The sequence below is a fragment of the Ictalurus furcatus genome, chromosome 13 (genome assembly GCF_023375685.1).
Source record: "Ictalurus furcatus strain D&B chromosome 13, Billie_1.0, whole genome shotgun sequence".
NCBI classification, from domain to species: domain Eukaryota; kingdom Metazoa; phylum Chordata; class Actinopteri; order Siluriformes; family Ictaluridae; genus Ictalurus; species Ictalurus furcatus.
In genome coordinates, this window is record NC_071267.1 from 19981156 (window position 1) to 20000106 (window position 18951).

An 18951-nucleotide genomic window follows, 5' to 3' on the forward strand; every position below is an offset into this window, starting at 1 on the left:
TAACGAGTTTTACTGCAGGGCAGTTATGTTTCTGGAACTTGACTAAAGCATGACAACTACCTACTGGCTATTGATAGCCAGACTTTCAGTAAAGTCACCCAGCGCCATGACTTCCAAAACACTGATGGTAACCGTCACCTCAAGCTGGTAAGGCAGTACAATTAATACTCAAATGGGTTTCTAAAATAAGCAACACATTTTTTTCCCTCCTCCAGAGCCCATAGATACAAGATGTCCTCCATGCAGTTTTCGGATGATCCTTTAGCACTTGCAAGAAAAAACACTGACCATCTATAGGACTGGAATTTACGGTTGCTAGGAAACTTGAAACAAATATACCAGAGTGCCTGATCCATGACTTATGGAAGTGAGAAGCATGGATATTTTGCTTGATATTGTGGATTATTTACACCTGATTAGACCCCATAATACCATTCATATTTATTTGATTTGTGAACAACTCTTCAATTCAACATCACCTATGCTTGATTATTCCAAAAAGCCTTGTCAACCAGCACCACCTATCCACATTAACAATGACACTCAAGCGACGTGTTTGCCTTTCGGCCTTCCAGCCTCCGGCCTTTTGTACATCCAACACAGTGAACTGTGGCTGCTTTTCAACAGCCCCTTTTAAGGAAATGGCAGTGCTCCGATAGACATCAAGCTAAGCTGAGGGAAAACATCCACGTGATGAGAGAGCAAGCATGCAGTGGATGGAAACATTTAGAATTAAAAAGATACTCTCCCTGAAATAGCTTAAATTTTAAACAGTACCAGAAGTAGCTCTAGCTGACCTGATGTTCTTTAAATTAAAAAAAAAAAAAAAAAAAAAAAAAAAAAAAAACCCTACATGAGTTTTTGTGGGATTGTATATACAAGCAGAAAACACCCACAATTCCAGGTTATTTCGTCCTAAAGTGTAGATCTGACCTGACCCATGCAAATTGCATTGGAATAAAATGGGGATTCCATCTAAATTGTCGTATATCATTTTGCTGGAAACAAATCATATTGACCGAGTGGCCATAGTTACTTTAAACATCTTTAACTTTTTTAAAAATAAACTGCAGTCCTAGCTCAGTTGAACAGAAGACATCTTTTATCAAATGGGCAAAAGGCATTTGGGATTAATTGTTAATTTTATTGGAAAACAAATATACAACTTGGAATGGATTCTTTGAGGCATGTCTGTGCCATAAGCAGTTAACAAAGAAGTGACTAATTATAAAGCATAGTAATAACGAGAGAACAGAAATACAAAAAGACTATAGTGTACGAGTACCTGCTGATAAACCCGTTAGTATTTAATTCACTGATGTTGCAATAGTGCAATGTTGAAGATTTTCTTCCACTTTTAGACGTAGTCCGCTGACCATGCAGAGCAGTTCCTCAAAAAAATAGGAAAGAGGGAAAGAGGAATTGGAGTCATTTGGACTCCGCTCATGAGGTGACGGGCAAGCAGACTTAGAAGGAGGAAAAAAAAGAAAAACAAAGAAAAAGAAAAAGAAAAAAAAAAAAAAAAAAAAGCACAAAAAGAAGGTCGTGCCAACCAAACTGTCTGCCTTATACCCATCACCTGGTCCTGTGACAGCCCACTAGATGAAAATGTTAACAATTACCAAGTGCAGAAAGGGGCAAAACAAAAAGAAAATTACACATGCAGTTCCTTTGGACAGCAGAAGATGGGGAAAATTAAAATGAAACATTTTACATAGATTAAAAAGAAAAGGCAAAGTTTTATACAAGAAATTCTGTACAAGGATTTCACTTCGCTGTCATCATCTGTACAAATTCTGTGGAGAGAGAGAGAAAAGGGTTTTGTTGTTTTTTTACTTCAGCGTTATACTTTACAGACTTTAATGCGTTTCAAAAGCCAGACCTGGCATCCATACCTTCATAATTAACCTGGCCATCACCATCAATATCTGCTTCTCTGATCATTTCATCGACCTCCTCGTCCGTTAACTTCTCCCCCAAGTTGGTCATGACATGACGCAGCTCAGCAGCACTGATGTATCCATTTCCATCCTGAACACATACAGGCAGTTAAGCAATAGGACAGAAACAAGGGGCATACATTACTTATATTGACAAAACGAGCAGATAGGATACCTTGTCAAATACTCTGAAAGCTTCTCTGATCTCCTCCTCACTGTCTGTGTCTTTCATCTTCCTCGCCATCATGGTCAGGAACTCTGGAAAGTCTATTGTTCCATTACCTGAGCAAATCACAGCAGAGAAACACGTTAAACCACACAGAGTTATATGCAAACCATCATACTGCGTTTTTGTAGTTAGCGGTTCAGATATGGACTTAAAAGTTCCCATAACTCAGAACCAAAATATTTATACATATAAAAATAATATATATTCACCATCTGCATCCACTTCATTGATCATATCCTGAAGTTCAGCTTCTGTTGGGTTCTGCCCAAGAGAACGCATCACTGTACCAAGCTCTTTAGTGGTAATGGTGCCATCTCCATCTTTGTCGAATAGTGAGAAGGCCTCTTTGAATTCTGTCAGGAGACAAGCATGGATTCAACATACATATGGCATTAATGTGCTCAGGTTGGCATCACAGTTCATATTATTCCTGTAATTTTCTATAAAAACTAAAACTCTTAGTTGGTCTTCCATTATGGGTTTTGTGGAAATAAACTCAATAAGCAATTAAAAGGACACAGAATGCAAAATTTGAGTTCGTAGTATCATTGCTATTCCACAGTTGTTTATCGTAGGTATAAGATACCACCATTGGTTAAATCCTAGATCTGATCTTCACAACTGAAACTTACTGTTAAGAAAAAGGTCTACAACTAAATCACTGCAGATAAAAATAGTTGCCTTTTCCACACAAAAAGGCTGAAAGTCACCATGCTGGCAATCTGATCAACTCGAATCTTTTCAGACAGTTGTATTCATGACCGTTACCAAGACACAGTAACCAACAATGCCTTGATTGAAATGTCTAGAGCAGGAGGGTGCTGTGATAGACGCACAAACAAACTACAGCCATGGCAACGCTAGCCCACGCCAACAAGTCTAAGGCCAAGCTAATGACACTGCCTTCTGCATGAGGTTGGTGAGATCAGCAAAGGCCTACAGGTTACCAAAGGAGAATTTTTTACGTGCCTCTGGGAAAAGCGACCCCAGGATCATCTCAGTTAAATGTTGCAATATAGTAATATATATTACATATATGTAATGTAGGCAAGCACAGAAGCAGTACAGGAGAAGTGGGTGCGAGTACAAGAGCTCTGCATCCAAACAAGCACTCCATTATATAGGTGGGATCTTTCAGAAAACTGTAAAACCACAGCAACCCTGGTGAATATTTCCAAAGCAGGTTTCAATTAATTTTTATTTATATATATATATATATATATATATATATATATATATATATATATATATATATATATATATATATATATATATATATATATACACACACACACACACACACAGCACAAAAATAAAACCCTTATGTCAACTAAAGCATACCATGCAAACACAGGAAGCATAATCCAAACCACAACTAGTCACTTAGAACAAGATTTAATCTAAATGTCCTACAAACTTATTTAATGAATAAAGTATTTATTACCACACATTTCCAAACGCCTACAGACATTTCGTTAATGACCCTTGTGAGGAAGTGATCTCACTTCAGCTGGCCAACTCACAGATGCACTCAGTTAGCCAACACAAGCTTGTCTACAAACCCACCTTAAAAGGCAACAAGAGAGATGATAATCTAACAGCATACGAGTTGTTGGCAGGACTGCAAGAGACCATGCAACGAGAAGTGCGCAAAGAAAGAATAAACTAGGCACAAAAAAGTATGTTTATGACCTTACCAGCAATCTGCTCTTCTGTCAGTTGATCAGCCTGCGAATGAAAAAAAAATGGACAAAAATCAATTTGTCATGCTTTGTCAAGCATTCCAGCATTACAAAAGACAAGCCCTTTTAACACCAATGCAGACTGCACTTTTTAAGAATCCCTTCAATAAAGCCCACAATCTCCCCTCCTTCATTTCCACAACAGCAATGAGGGTGTACAAATTCCTGTAATTCAGGCTTGTTGACAGAGGAAACAATCACTTTACAGGTTGATGCAGCACTAGGCCTTCCCTATAACACGCAAGCAAAACCAGATGGGACAAGATAACATCCTGAACCTTGTGCAGACGCAAACCCTGTAGCTTACTACACAGGTGGCTGGGTGTGCCAATTCCCTCTGAAACAAGCACTTAGCTGTTCAGGTCTGTTAAACATCTAATTCAGCATTGACAGCCAACACGGCCACAATGCCAACGCCACAATAAAGGACATACGAGAAGCTTTTTATGGCATGTGTGGACCAGTTAGGACAACGAATTAATGTTCAGGCGTGGCCCGTGTAAATTACAAGGTTATTACCCTTCCTTTGTAGGGAAAAATAAATACCGGGGGGGGGGGGGGGGGGGGGGGGGGGGGGGGGTTAATGATTCTGCAGCTTTTAAAAGATTATAATGTGCACCATGAAATGGTCTACATTTGTGTGGGGAAAATATTGCCGAGACCATTGTCTCACTCTTTTCTTTCTAAAAGAGTTTAACACATTTAATTATGAAACCTATTTGTTTATGTAGGTTGTCACAGGTCATTAAACTAGTCACTGTGTCTGAGTATGAACACTAACTGACCAGAAAGCACCTGTCCTGGACATGTTTTAAATACATTTAGTTACACACGTGGCTTAAAACCGATATACTTTACCAATTCTACCCCAAGTATTAAAAGTTAACTGTATTACTAACTACTATTACTATCTGCTGATAGGGAGTGAGATTGATAACACTTTATCTGAAGAGAAGAAAATGAAAGTATTCACAATGAAATCATTGGCGCTTTTAATCTCCAGGAAGAAGGCGGGAAGGTCGGTAACGCCGTATATGTTCAGTTAGAGAGCGGTTAACTAGCTATACAAGCATTAAAACAACTTCAACATTTGAATAATTTAAAACAGCATTTCTATAGTTAATCCCAGCCAGATTTTAAAAAAAAAATTAAACCAGAAAGCAATGCTCGTTAAACAGTATTGTATCCTGGCTAACTCACCTAGCTGCCAGGCTAGCTACTAAACTATCCAAACGATGTGACTAAACCAAACTAATAAACGCGGATATGCCCCTGTAAACATTTTAAGTATTAACAATTTGTAGCTCGGAGACTAAATTGTACGTTAATAGCGCTCATAACTCCTCTAGTAAGCGACATACATAACGCAGGCAGCTAAATGGCGAATTATTACAGTAATGCCGTCTTTTCATTACAGCGACTATAGTACTTGTGAAATGCGAACCGTATACATGTTCTAAATAAAATAAAAATAATAATAAAAAAGGGGCTAATTAATTTAAAATGTACTCACCATTTTCCTATATTTGCTCGCGTTCTGCCCTGCAAGAACACCTCTCAAATGGTGAACAGAAAACTCGGCACAGCGCAGACCCGCCTTGACGGTTGTACATAAACCGCCTCCCCTGTACGTGTGTCCATCCGCCGGCTTATCTGCATTCTGGCGAAGAGCCTGTCACAAATACTGAAATACGACAAGCTCAACCCGAGAGTAATTTAAAAGCTTATTTATAACTATAGATATCAGAAGTGAAACAAGTTCAATATTTGCTCTATTAACGGAACTATTCGTTAAAACACAGAGGAACTATCTGGTTGCGGAGGATTACTTCTTGTGATGCGGTCGTGCGGAAGTTTCTGATTGGCTCGTTTGTACCTGCAATGCGTCACTCCTTTGGTCACACACAGCAGCGTTTAACCAGTCATAAATGTCAACTCAAACCGGTGGACTCAAATCACCTGAACCCAGCCAGACACTAGTGTGAATAGGTTGACTCATAAGGAGAAATAGGTTTTTTTGTGTGTGTTTAGATGCAAGGAATTTTAATGGTTTTATCTTTAATCATGAGTCTATCTTCTAATTCCTTTACTTACTTTTTACAATAACATCCCCATATCAGAGCAGTTACACATTTTTTTTATTATTACAGTGCAAGTTCTCTAGCTGGAAGCTGGCCCATATAGTGTGAAACATTACCCTGGTAGATTAGTCCAGACTAATCATTCACTGTAAGGCTGTAATGAAAACGGCATCGGTTCCTGTTATAAATACTCAAATAGATGACTGACAAATAAAACCCATAGTGTGTGTGTGTGTATAGTGTCAGATTTGCCCACACTTAACTGTCCTAGATCACTCATGGCATATTTAAATGCTAGAGTATATAACACTGTTAAGAGAATTCAAATTAGGCCTGCTTAAAATAGTTCAGACTAATTTTCTAGGCTTCTTCACTGTGGTTCATTCGTGGTGGCATCGGGAACAGGTAATGACATAAACATGGGGCGGCTTCAGGTTTATGGGACATTTTTGTTTTTATAGTGCCCCCCCCCCACACTCCGGCCCCCCATCTCCCCCCACTGCTTGGCATTAGTATAAGACTCACTGTATGAGAGTTTAGCTTTGACTCATAGCATTCAGCCAAAACCTGCACAGACTACCTTGGACAGGTTAATAGTTCCCCTTCCAGAGCTTGTAAAATCTTTTGGAGTTTGTGAATCACTCTGTTTGTGTCCAAAACACAAGCACAGTGTTCCTGCTTCCTTTGAGGTGTGTGTGAGTTTCCATTTGTGAATAAAATTCCATGCTGAGAAATTTGTGAAGTTAAAATACTCTAATCCCTGTCCTGTTATGTTCTTCCTTTGTTATCTACAATGTAGTATTTCCATTAATTAGCCACATATATTCTTTAAACTATCATGAATGGTAATAGTGCAGCATGGTATTTCAGAGCTCTGGTATAAGATCTAGAAAACTATAAAGGGCATTCGAAGAAGACAGGCAATCTCAAAAATAATTACAATGTTTGTTGATTAGACACATAGCTAAAGGCACAGTATATGTTTTCAGTTAGTTAAAATTTATAACCACTAAACATGCAAGAATATTGTGGGTTGAAATGCCCAGCAGCAGCACCAACAAAAAGATATTAGATATCTAAGCCATCAAATCAATTGCACTATGACTGTTATTGTGCACTAATAAAATGTGAAGAGGAATGGGCCTGTTAATATCACATAGCTAATAATAGTTCATAAATGTGGGCCAGTATCCAAGACAAGGGCTACTTCTAGTCTTAAACAAAAAAGTCCTTCCAAATAACAATTCCTTCTGACAGCATAACTTACTAAGAATTTTGTTCAGGAATCAAGCCTGAAAAAAACCTCACGCAACTGTCCCTTGTTTGCTTTTCTTTTCAGATCATAATGCTTTTGTTGTTGTCTTTTGAAAATGATAAGTCTACAAAATGTGTTATTTATTTATTTATTTAATTAATTTTAGTTAAAAAGAAGTTTAAAAATTAGCCCTATTGGTGTCACCATACACTGCACATACCGTAATTGTTTAAGATTTGAGTATCACTTTATGCAACAAGTTAAAACAATTACAGAACATGTATATCTGTATGAAGACTTTCATGTAGTCATGTTTTCTTTTACTAATACTGAATTATCACTAGATATCCATATATATTATCTAATATCATTAATTAAATGTCTGAAGCCTGCAACATTCAGTTAAATATATGAGGTCTGGATTTTCACTTATTTCTGAATCAACAGGCTAGAAAGTTGAAGTGTAATGATATTGCCTAGAATTGCTCCAAAAATCAAAGTAACAAGATACTGATCTCTGCTGTCAATAGGTAATTGAGAACATCATAAGTTATCTGAGACCAGGATAAGCGATAATCACATGTCTAAAGAGTCCTGGACCACTCAGAGGTTTACCTGTAGTGAGAGCCATGAAACTGAAGACCTATTCATTCGTAATGCACATTGAGGCCTTCAAATGCACTGCAACACTGGGATCACATTTCCCACTTTGTGTGTACAATACAGATGCACGTACATTATGCACCTGTGTACGGGCACATACACGTATAAAAATAACTTACTCAAGTGTTCCCCTTGTTGAATCATATTGTTTCGTATTCAGTCTTTTTCTATAACTCACAGTATTGATTGATATATTGAATAAATAAACATCAAAGAAAGCAGTGTTCCTTGCTGGAATATAATATGGCAGCAGAGTAATTGTAGTGTTAAACTGCCTGCAGCCATCAGGCTAAACCTGATTAACAAAGATTTCATCCATGTGGACTATATGCTCTCTCAATTTATAGTCAGAATGATAATTGAAAAAGTGATGACAATATGAACAGTGTTATCCAGATGCCTCCTGGTAAAAGCAACCTTCATTTGAAATCAGTGAGAAAAGACATTACAAATCTAATTATGAATGGTTAAACAATTAATGCATTATAATTAATTTATATGTTGTATTATGGAAATGTAATTATTACACCTACATTGTTATTGCTGTATAACTGTAAATACTGTAAAACCAATACATCACAACAAACATCGTAAAAGTATTTGAGTTCATTTCTGTGCATAATATTAAAGCTGACTGTTACATACCATACAAACCTTTGAGCCTAATATCTATATACATTTTTTTAAATACTTAACAATGTTTCAACAGTGGAGATTTTGCAAAAAAAAAAAAAAAAAAATCAATTTGGACTATTGCAAGTAACAGGGATTGAAATGAAATTATTAAAATGTTAAGTGCTAGATAACATGGTAAAATCAATAGTCCCATTTTTTAAATATACAAACTATATGCGAAACATACATCGGCAGAGCAGTATGTTCTATGTATCCAACACAGTGTACTGTAATTTAAGAACAGCTCAGGCTTCGGCTTTGCATACTGGGCAACATCAATATTTCAGCAAGTATTTAGCAGAAGCTATCTACCATAGCCAATCTGTGCCAACTAATTAAGGCCAACTGAAAATGAATGCAGACTTCTTACTGACACAACTGTATATGTGATACATTATAAATACAAAATAGCAGAATAACCTCTCACCGTCACATACTGTAGTGCTATTATAGTTTAATGTAATCTTAAATACTGTAACCAGTGTAGTAATCCTGGCAACTGAAAATGTAAGTCGTATTTCTTTTATATAGTTATCAGCTTTATTTAGAGATAAACACAGACATTCCTAGTGGCATAGTAAAAGATAAGTGATAGGCACTATTTATTAAGCCTAGAGATTTGTAATAGAACCCAATCAAACAGTTACAAGGTTTATTTGCCACATATGACTAGTAAAAGTATACATGCAGTAGAGTTCTTACTTGACAGAGGTCCTCTGAGCTATCAATTTTTTTCTTCAACACTGTCTATAGCACCGGTTCTCAAAGTAGGGACAGGGGATCCCAAGGGGTCTGTGCAGAATAGTCAGGGAGTCCGTATTCTTTTAAAATTTTGTTACAGTGGTCTAACATTGCACAACACATCATTACCAAATTATATTTTGAGTTCAGAGTTATTAGCCTGTTTGACTGGTCACTTGAACTGTGTAGATTTAGCAAGTAGATCTTTAAATAATATCAGGAATGAAAAACGATATGGATTCAATTAATAACCAAGATATTATTGAACACAATTAATTAATGAGTCTAATATTTAAAGAGTTGGATTATGTTAAAAAAACAAACAAACAACATCTCTGCTCAGGGGGTCCACGGAATTTATTTCACAATTAAAGGGGTCCTATTACAAACATACAGTATGGTCTACATATACAGAGTAAGCAAAAATGTAGTGACATAGCCAAAAGCAGAACATTATGAATGGCATTTAAAAAGCAATGGAGGTTCAATGAGCCATCCAAGTAAATGTATTTGCCTACAGTATATGTAGTATATAAAGTTAATGTATACATTCGTTAAACACAATAGTATGAAATAAAATATGTATAGTCAATATAAACAATACGCATTGAACATTTGACACACAAATCACTGCTTACAGTACACATAATAAATACATAATAGTGACCTGCTCTATTTGTAGATATACAGTATATATATATATATAGGGTACACATAGGGTACATATAGTATATTTAATATAATCAAGCATATAGATTTAAATATGCATATATGTACATCTAATTTCCAATATTATATATTCTGTGTGTGTGCTTGTATTTCATGAAACTGGATTTCTGAGTTAGGTGGTTTAATTAAGACTAAAGACAAAACTGTCCAATAGGAATATTTCAACAGTCATCTAAATGATGATTAGATCTCTTGCTGCAGCTGACAGTGCATTAATGGTAGCTATACCGCCACTCTGGACTGATCTACAGTTGGTGCAGTGCTTAGTGCTTGCGGCTAGTAATTTCTGCCCAGAGGCTGATGATTTAATCCCCTGCAGAGGCTCAAAGCTCTGCCCTGTCATGAGCAGCAGTCTGATCATTGTATCCGAACCCCTGTTTCTGGCCATGCTCCATGACTCTGCAGCAGACCACCTGACTGCACCACTAGCACCCGATTGAATGCAGGCCACCTGATGGTGCAAGGGCTCTGCAGAGTGAACACACACTCACAGGCCTGTCAAACATCAGAGACAGTGAGTGCTGACTGCACTGCAACATGCACTGACAACCCTGCAAAGTGCCATGAGATTTTGTCATGGACCAATCAAATGTTACACCGGGTTTTACCCAACCATACTTGAAGAATAGGATATCATCCATAAACATGAAATCTAGGATAAATAATTAACTTAATTTTTTTTTTTTGTGCTCTGAACACATCCCTGACATGTCACATCCTTACTTGCCATAAAGATAATGTGAACAAGATTACACATGCTGATGACAAAAAGGAAGAGATAAGAGATCCCGAGGGTCTTGTAAGACTATAAAAATGAACATATGTAATTAAAAAAATGTGAAGCACAGAAGTGTGAAAGAAAGCTAATGAAGGATAGAAGAAGGAAAACCTGACAGATGTGATAATGATTTAGAAGAGCCCTGCTCTGTATTTTATTCCATATTTACAGCTTTAGTAGCTCTGAGGTAGCACAGATGGACACCTGCTATTGCTGTGTGTAGTGTGTGGGTGATAGTGTGTACAGTGTCCAAATCCTACAGTGTGGTGGAGAAGCTTTCCACCCCCTACCTCGTCACTCTCTGGCCAGTATTTCGGCACTGATGCTTCACTCAGCAAAACTGAAAAGGAGTTTGCTCTAGCTGTCTATCTATCACGTCCCTGCAGAGTTGGAGCCAATATTCATTCCAGTCTCACCAGCACAGATCTGACACCAAGTGATTCTGCCTGGTTACTGCAGGTTCTTCACTTCTGGCTCGGGAAAACCTAACTCACTTTACTTAAGTTAATCATGTCTAGCATTTCCTAGTGCTGTTTGATTCATGATGGAGTTAAAATGTAGTTTAAATGTGTCTTTCTTTGGGGTCAACATTTTAAAATGTTGTGTTACGTTACACTATGTTACATTATGTTATGTAATTGACCTACTGGATTATAAGGCAACTAAGTTCACACAACCCTATGTTCCAGTGTAGTTCAACCTAATCTCTATGTAGCACATCTGTACACTCTTCAGTTGTCCTTCTTGGGGAATTTTAAAGGGTACAAAACTAATTCCATATCAGAAAGGATTAAGAAGCTTAAATTATCAAATATCTGTGATGGATTGGCACCCTGTCCAGGGTGTACCCCGTCTTGTGCCCGATGCTCCCTGGGATAGGCTCCAGGTTCCCCGTGACCCTGAAAAGGATAAGCGGTATAAAAGATGGATGGATGGATGGAATTATCAAATATACTCCTAAAAAACACTTTTTCTAAGAATGTTGTATATACAGTATATACGATTACCAATGAAAAATTTCAACACATTTACTTGTATAGAGCTGAAAACATGCTTATTTAAAATTCACTAATAATTGAAGTCTGGGGGTAACTGTGAACCTCCATCAATAAAAGTTTTTTGTGTGTGTGAAACTGTTTTAATGAATTTCACACAGTCACAAGTTTTTCCTCATTAAGATCTACACATGTATAATGCGTCCTTGAAGAGATTTGACTTTTTGTTGGATGTTTGTGGGTCTAAAACGACTGTAATTGCTTTGGTAAGCTATTGTATGGTGACACATTCTCTTATATCTGCCTCATACTATAGACCTATTGTTAGTGAGTTATACTAGTGGTTTTAAATATTTACTTAACTTAATAAACTTAATTTAACTACTACCCCTAGATTTCTATTATAACTGAGTTTAAAATGAACTTGGTTTATTTTTCTGAGTACAGGGAAGTATATGTCTGTTGTATATTTTTTGTAATAATCACACTTACTGTAAACTATAGATCCAAGGTTAGAGATTGGGTTGAAAATGGTGAAGTACTCCATTTAACTGGATGAAGTTTTCTCTAACAATTTTAGTTTTAGGCAGAATCTGTTCTCAGTATGTGTTTCAAAAGATACAGATCCAATCACAGTGTGTGTCATATCACAAGCCAGAAGCAAATAATGTATCGTTTCAGATGTTAAATCTCTTGCAGGATACATTAGGCTTTTGGATTATATGCTCTGCTCTATTACACTGTGAAATCTGCATATCCAGCTCAACCCTGGATTATGACCACTAATGAAATATAGACAGTAAATCCAGGGCCAAATGTCACCGACTGACTGACACAAAGGCAGATGCTATTACTTAGCACAAAGAAGGAGTGTATGTGGAAATACTGTGCAGGAACATGTTCACATGTAATGGTGAGCACAGGACATGTATAGCCTGTACTAAATGGATCATGTTGAGAAACATAATACTCAGACACCCTCTTTTGTTCATTTGCAACCCTGTTTTGCCTGTTCAGCCTGTAAATGTAGTACTGCTGTTATAATTATGCCCAACAAACTGAAAACTGCTCTTCTGTGATTCTCACAACTCTAAAATGATGCATCCACTTGATCTAAAGGCCATAGTAAAAGCTGAATTGATCAACCCTGTAATTACAGTCTCACACAGAATAGATAGTTGTGTTAATCTCAGGGACAGAACAAATAATCATTATTAAATGTGCTCTCACTGATCTGTAATTAACTTTTCTGATGAAAAACAACCATTACACACGAGTTTAACCCTGAACAAATGTGCGTATGATCAGAGAACAATTTTAAAGCAGAGCTTTATGAGCATTTAAAAGGTGTAGAAAAGGCTATATAAAACTCATAAATACCCAGAAGTACATTGCATGAGACAGTACATGGTAATGTAATAGTATACCAATATCCATTATACTGGATGATACATTATGTTTAAATCAATGTAGAGGATAGATGATAGCCATCTGTTGTGAATTACAGAGAAATAAATCTGAATCAGAGGCAACATTTATTAAAGTCTGGAGTGTGTCTGTGTCTCAGAGGGAGCACAGTATTAACACAAAAGCATCTGTATATCTGTATGTTGAGTCTATGGCTTGTAGCTGAGACCACAGTAGAAACTGTCCTGAATCTTAGATGTCAGGATCAATGTTCGTGTTGAGCCTCTGTGTATCCATGTGGCTTGGGCTGTGTGCCGAGTCCTCTCTAGGCTGTGTGCCGAGTGACATTGTGAGATACAGGGTTATACATGCATGGTAGCTGTTATACAAATACATTCCTTTTTTAGAGTTTCACAATAAGTGAACATACAGGTTATAGACATGTTGAAACTTAAATGTAAATAATCTCATAACTGATTCCTTGTGAAAATAATTAGAATTTTATAGCTATTACATGCAGATAGATGTACATTTTAGGGTTTTAAAAGGCTGTGAGTGTTTCATCAGGTACTGGCATTTAGCATATATACTCAGTAAAAAAAGAAGCGATCCTTTTTCAGGAGACTGCATTTTAAAGATAATTTTGTAAAAGCCAGATAAGTTTTACATATTTTTATTGGAAAAGGTTTAAACAATGTTTTTCATGCTTGTTCAATGAACCTTAAACAATTATTTCACATGCACCTGTGGAACAGTCCTTAAGGTACTTTAAAGATAGTTTACAGGCGGTAGGTGATTACGGTTACAGTTACAATAACTTAGGACACTAAAGAGACCTTTCTACTGACTCTGAAAAACACCAGAAGAAAAATGTCTAGGGTTCCTTCTCACCTGCATGAACATGCCATAGGCCTGCTGCAGGGAGACATGAGGACTGCAGATGTGTCCAGAGCACTAACCTGCAATGTCTGTAATGTAAGACTCCTGAGACAGTGCTACAGGGAGACAGGAAGGACAGCTGATCGTCCTTGCAGTGGAAAATTACATGTAACCATGTATCCCCCAGACGTGATGGAGAACTTGCAAATGCCTTGGTGGAAGAGTGGGGTAACATCTCACAGCAAGAACTGACAAATCTAGTGTAGTCCATGAGGATGAGATGCTCTGCAGTACTTAAAGCAGCTGGTGACCACCAGATACTGACTGTTACTTTTAATATTGACCCCCTTTTGTTCAGGGACTCATTATTCTGTTTCTGTTCATCAAATATCTGTGAAACTTGTTCGGTTTATGTCTCAGTTGTTGAATCTTTTTATGTTAATACACATATTTACACGAGAAATTTGCGAAAAACTTTTGAATGGGGTAATTTTGATGAATTCAGCTATTATCTTGTCTTGTGGACTACATGTAATTATTAGCTTATTCAGGACAGTACTAAATAAAAAACAACATGGGATTTTTATTATCCCTCTTATTTTGTTAACAGTATTAAGATTTAGCAGATTCTGCAAGGGGTATGCAAACCTTTGGGCACAACTGTGTGTGTGTATTTTTATATATATATATATATATATATATATATATATATATATATATATATATATATATATATATTCTGCATATTCTAAATACCTTAACAGGATAATGCTCGACAGTTCAGAAATGCAAACTGTGCTTGTAGTAAACTGTAAAACAGTAAACAGTAAACTGTTTAGATTCTGCCATCTGCAGGTTTATTCCAGTACTGCAGCTAGAGGCTGCACTCAGAAAAAAATCCTCTTGCAGTCCATAGGTTTCTTCAGTTTGTCCCTTAAAGATTTTATATAGAACCTGACAAAAGATGTTTTTTATTATTTATTTATTTATTTATTTATTTTAAAGAAAAGTAGAACCTTTTTAGCAAGTGAGAACCATCAAGGAACCCTTGGTTTCAAAAAGTGTGCAAGCAGTGATTTACTACAGCTGCTCCATTCCAAAGCCTTCATTTATCTTCAGTAATAGCTTTCTCCTGGTCTGGGTGGAGGTGGATCTGGACACTATCCTGGGAACACTGGATGCAAGGAAGGAATATACTCTGAACGAGACATCAGGGTTGATGTCTAACCTTAGGGGCAATTTAGCAACCCACCTATCAGAACGTTTTGGGGAGGAAGGAGGGAGGAAACCAGGTAAATATATAGGAAACCCATGCATAGATCATTCAGAACTCAACATAGACTTTACCCTGAGCTCTGGATTGAACCTGGAGCTTTGAGACAGCAACGTTCCCAGCAACGTGCGAATAAATCAAATGTAGACAGTGGTGAAATCTGACCTTTTAGTTGCTTTTAACCTTCCAGGTTTTAATGATTTATTATTTTTTTTCTTTAATAAAAAATTGTTAATGTAGGCTATGCTTCTCAGGTGTGATTTAAAGAAACATCCTTTACTCTTCAGTCTCTCTGTCAAAGCATAGGTTTATACTATTACACTCTGCCATCTACAGCTTGAACTAGGTAAAGCTAAAAATAAAAAAGTTTTGAAGAACAAAACCATGTTTGCTACTGCAGCAGTAAACATAGAAAAACTGTAGATGTTCATAAATTCTAACTCCTTGTGAATTGTTGAACTTTTCCCCCCAATCTTTTCCAATTTCATAATCTCCTTTATTTTATGGCACAATGATGAGCTGTTTGTGCTGCCAAGCCTTCATTGGAGTTGATCAGTGCACATGGCCAAGGCCCAAATCGCTCATTATCTGTGACAAGCACTTATGGAGCCCTGCCTTAACTGCAACCTTATGGAAATTATTAGACAGAAGCAGGCAAGGGGAATAAATACCTGCAAGGCCCTCAAGGAAAACGAAGGTGAACTCCTCTGTGGCACAGTAAAAGGAAGAACAGGAGCTTAGAGAGGAGTTGGCTGCTCAGCCCTGTGGGGAGGAGAGAATTTCTTTTAGAGACAAAACACTGTACAACTCTATGAGTGGCTCCTGAGTCACCATGGCAATTCTCTAACAGTAGCTAACAGTTATTCACAGCCAGAGCTGACAGGTTTTTAAAAAGTTCAAACTTGTTTGATATATTTTGTGTCAAAAATCATCTCTCCTAAAAGCAGTGCAGCCAAAGACCCCATCCCCAAATGTCTGTTGATATGTTTTAACATATATCTATTTTAATGTCTTCACACAAATCTCCAAGCATCATAAGAAAGAGCCTTTTCCCTTCATTTTCCCCACTGTGAGATTGCTCACAGTAATCTGCCCTAAAGACACATGGAGCTTCACAGACAGCTTGTAAACTTACACCATAGATCTCCATGAGCAGCACGCTGATGGACCATAATATTTCTCCTTCAATAAGTCTTGTGTTGTAGTTAGTACACAAATGTTAGCTGTTCATTTTTCTATTTTCTATGATTATTTTTTAGTATATAATTATTTTAGAATAATAAAGAAGACATTAACACTAGAAAATAACACATTTCATATCTGACATTTTCCCACCAGAATTATTAAGGCGTTTCACCTTGTTTCATGTGAAAACCACTTAAAAAAAAAAAAAAATTATAATAAGCATTTGGAAATTTTGAATGGTAGTTGATGAGTGTTTGTAGAGGATATCACCTAAAACATACTGGTTTTTTTGTTTGTTTGTTTGTTTGCTTAAGTTAACTACTCTCCAAAATATTACAACCCCAATTCCGAAAAAGTGGGGACAGTATGGAAAATGCAAAAAAAAAAAAAAACAAAAAAAACCCCAAAAGGGTCATTTGAAAATTCAGTTCACCTGGTACCACATTGAAAACACAATATTAACACATCATTTTATGTTTTACTTTATTTATTTTTTAAAATATACACTCATTTCTATTCTGATAACTGCAACACACTACAAAAAAGTTGGGACAGTCCTGTTTACTACTGTATAACATCACCTGTTCTTTTAATAACACTTAAGTGTTTGGGTGCTGAGTGAAGACACCAGTTGGTTAAGTTTAGCAAGGGGAATTTTCCCCCATTCATCCATGATGCATTTCTTCAGCTGCATAACTGTACGGGGCCTTCATTGTCTTATTTTGAGCTTCATAATGCGCCACACATTCTCAATCAGAGACAGGCCAGGACTGCAGGGAGGCCATGCTAGCACCCGCACTCTCTGCTTACACAACTATGCTCTTGTAATCCAGGCAGAATGTGGTTTGGTGTTGTCCTGCTCTGGATGGCAGCATATGCTGCTCAAAATGTGTACATATCTTTCTGCATTAATGGGGCCCTCACAGACGTGCAAGTTACCCATGCCATGAGCACTGACACACCCCCATACCATGACAGATGCTGGCCTGGATGGTCCTTTTCCTCTTTGGCCCGGAGAACACGACGGCTGTTTTGTCCAAAAACTATTTGAAATGTTGACTTGTCGGACCAGAAAACATGATTTCACTGTGCTACTGTCCATCTCAGATGAGACCAAGCCCAGAGAAGTCACCGGCGCTTCTGGACAGTGTTGATGTATGGCTTCTGCTTTGCATAGTAAAGCCTTAACTTGCATCTGTGGATGCAGCGGCGAATGGTGTTGGGTGCGAAAGGTTTACCAAAGTATCTCCGAGCCCATGTCAGGATATCCATTACAGACTCATGACGGTTTTTAAGACAGTGACATCTGAGGGATTGGAGATCACGTGCATTCAGAAATGGTTTTTGGCCTTGCCTTTTATGCACTGAGATTTGACCGGATTCCTTGAATATATTAGTTATATTGTGCACTTTAGAAGGTGAAATGCCCAAAATCCTACTGATTTGTCTTTGGAGAATGTTGTTCTCAAAGTGTTGGATTATTCGCGGACGCATCTGTTGGCAGATTGCTGATCCTTGACCCATCCTTGCTCTTGATGGACTAGGCCTTTTTTGAAGGCTCCTTATATACTATTAGACGATTGCCTCACCTGTTTCACATCACCTTCTTATTTCAACTTGTCACATTGCTATTAGTCCTAATTTGGGGCGGCTGTGGCTCAGGTGGTAGAGCGGGTTGTCCACTAATCGTAAGGTTGGAGGTTTGATACCCGGCCAAAATGACTCCACATGCCGAAGTGTAATTGGGCAAGACAGTGAACCCCAAGTTGCTCCCGATGGCAAGTTAGCGCCATGCATGGCAGCTCTGCTACCATTGGGATGTGAGTGTATGTGTGAATGAGACACAGTGTAAAGCGCTTTGGAACCGATAAGGTTAAAAAAGCGCTATATAAGTGAAGACCAATTGCCCCTGTCCCAACTTTTTTGGAGTGTGTTGTATGCATCAATTTCAAAATAAATGTTTCCTTTCAAAAAACTATGCATTTGATTAGGTAAAACATGAAATACCATGTCTTTATACGTTTTTTGTTTAAATACAAGTCAAAGTACATTTACAAAAATCACTCCTCTTTGTTTTTATTAGCATTTTCCATACTGTCCCAACTTCTTCGGAATTAGGGTTGTATTTCTGTGAGGTGTAAGAATGTTCTGTAGTAACTCAGCTTGACCACCTGAGCATGTCAGCTGGTGAAAACTCTTTTGGCATGCCCTGGCATCACACCACTCATGTCATAGCTCAAATAGCCTGATCATGACTGACATGACCATCCTGTGTCAATATTCCCAGACAATGGAAATAGTGTATATGTTCCAGGAAATCCTTTTCTGTTTTAAGTTTATAGACACTTCTAGGAAGAGGTAAAATATATTCTAAAGCAG

General features: G+C 37.4%; 1 protein-coding gene across 1 annotated transcript; it reads right to left on the bottom strand.

Moving 5' to 3' along the window:
• Window positions 1-1084: 1084 nt before the first annotated feature.
• Window positions 1085-5556, bottom strand: calm2b (calmodulin 2b, (phosphorylase kinase, delta)). The gene is made up of 6 exons (XM_053640183.1): window positions 5425-5556; window positions 3867-3897; window positions 2379-2522; window positions 2116-2222; window positions 1896-2031; window positions 1085-1796 (listed from the first exon to the last, which is right to left on the bottom strand). The coding sequence occupies exons 1-6, from the start codon at window positions 5425-5427 to the stop codon at window positions 1768-1770; spliced, it is 450 nt and encodes a 149-aa protein (XP_053496158.1). The 5' UTR covers window positions 5428-5556; the 3' UTR covers window positions 1085-1767.
• Window positions 5557-18951: the final 13395 nt, after the last annotated feature.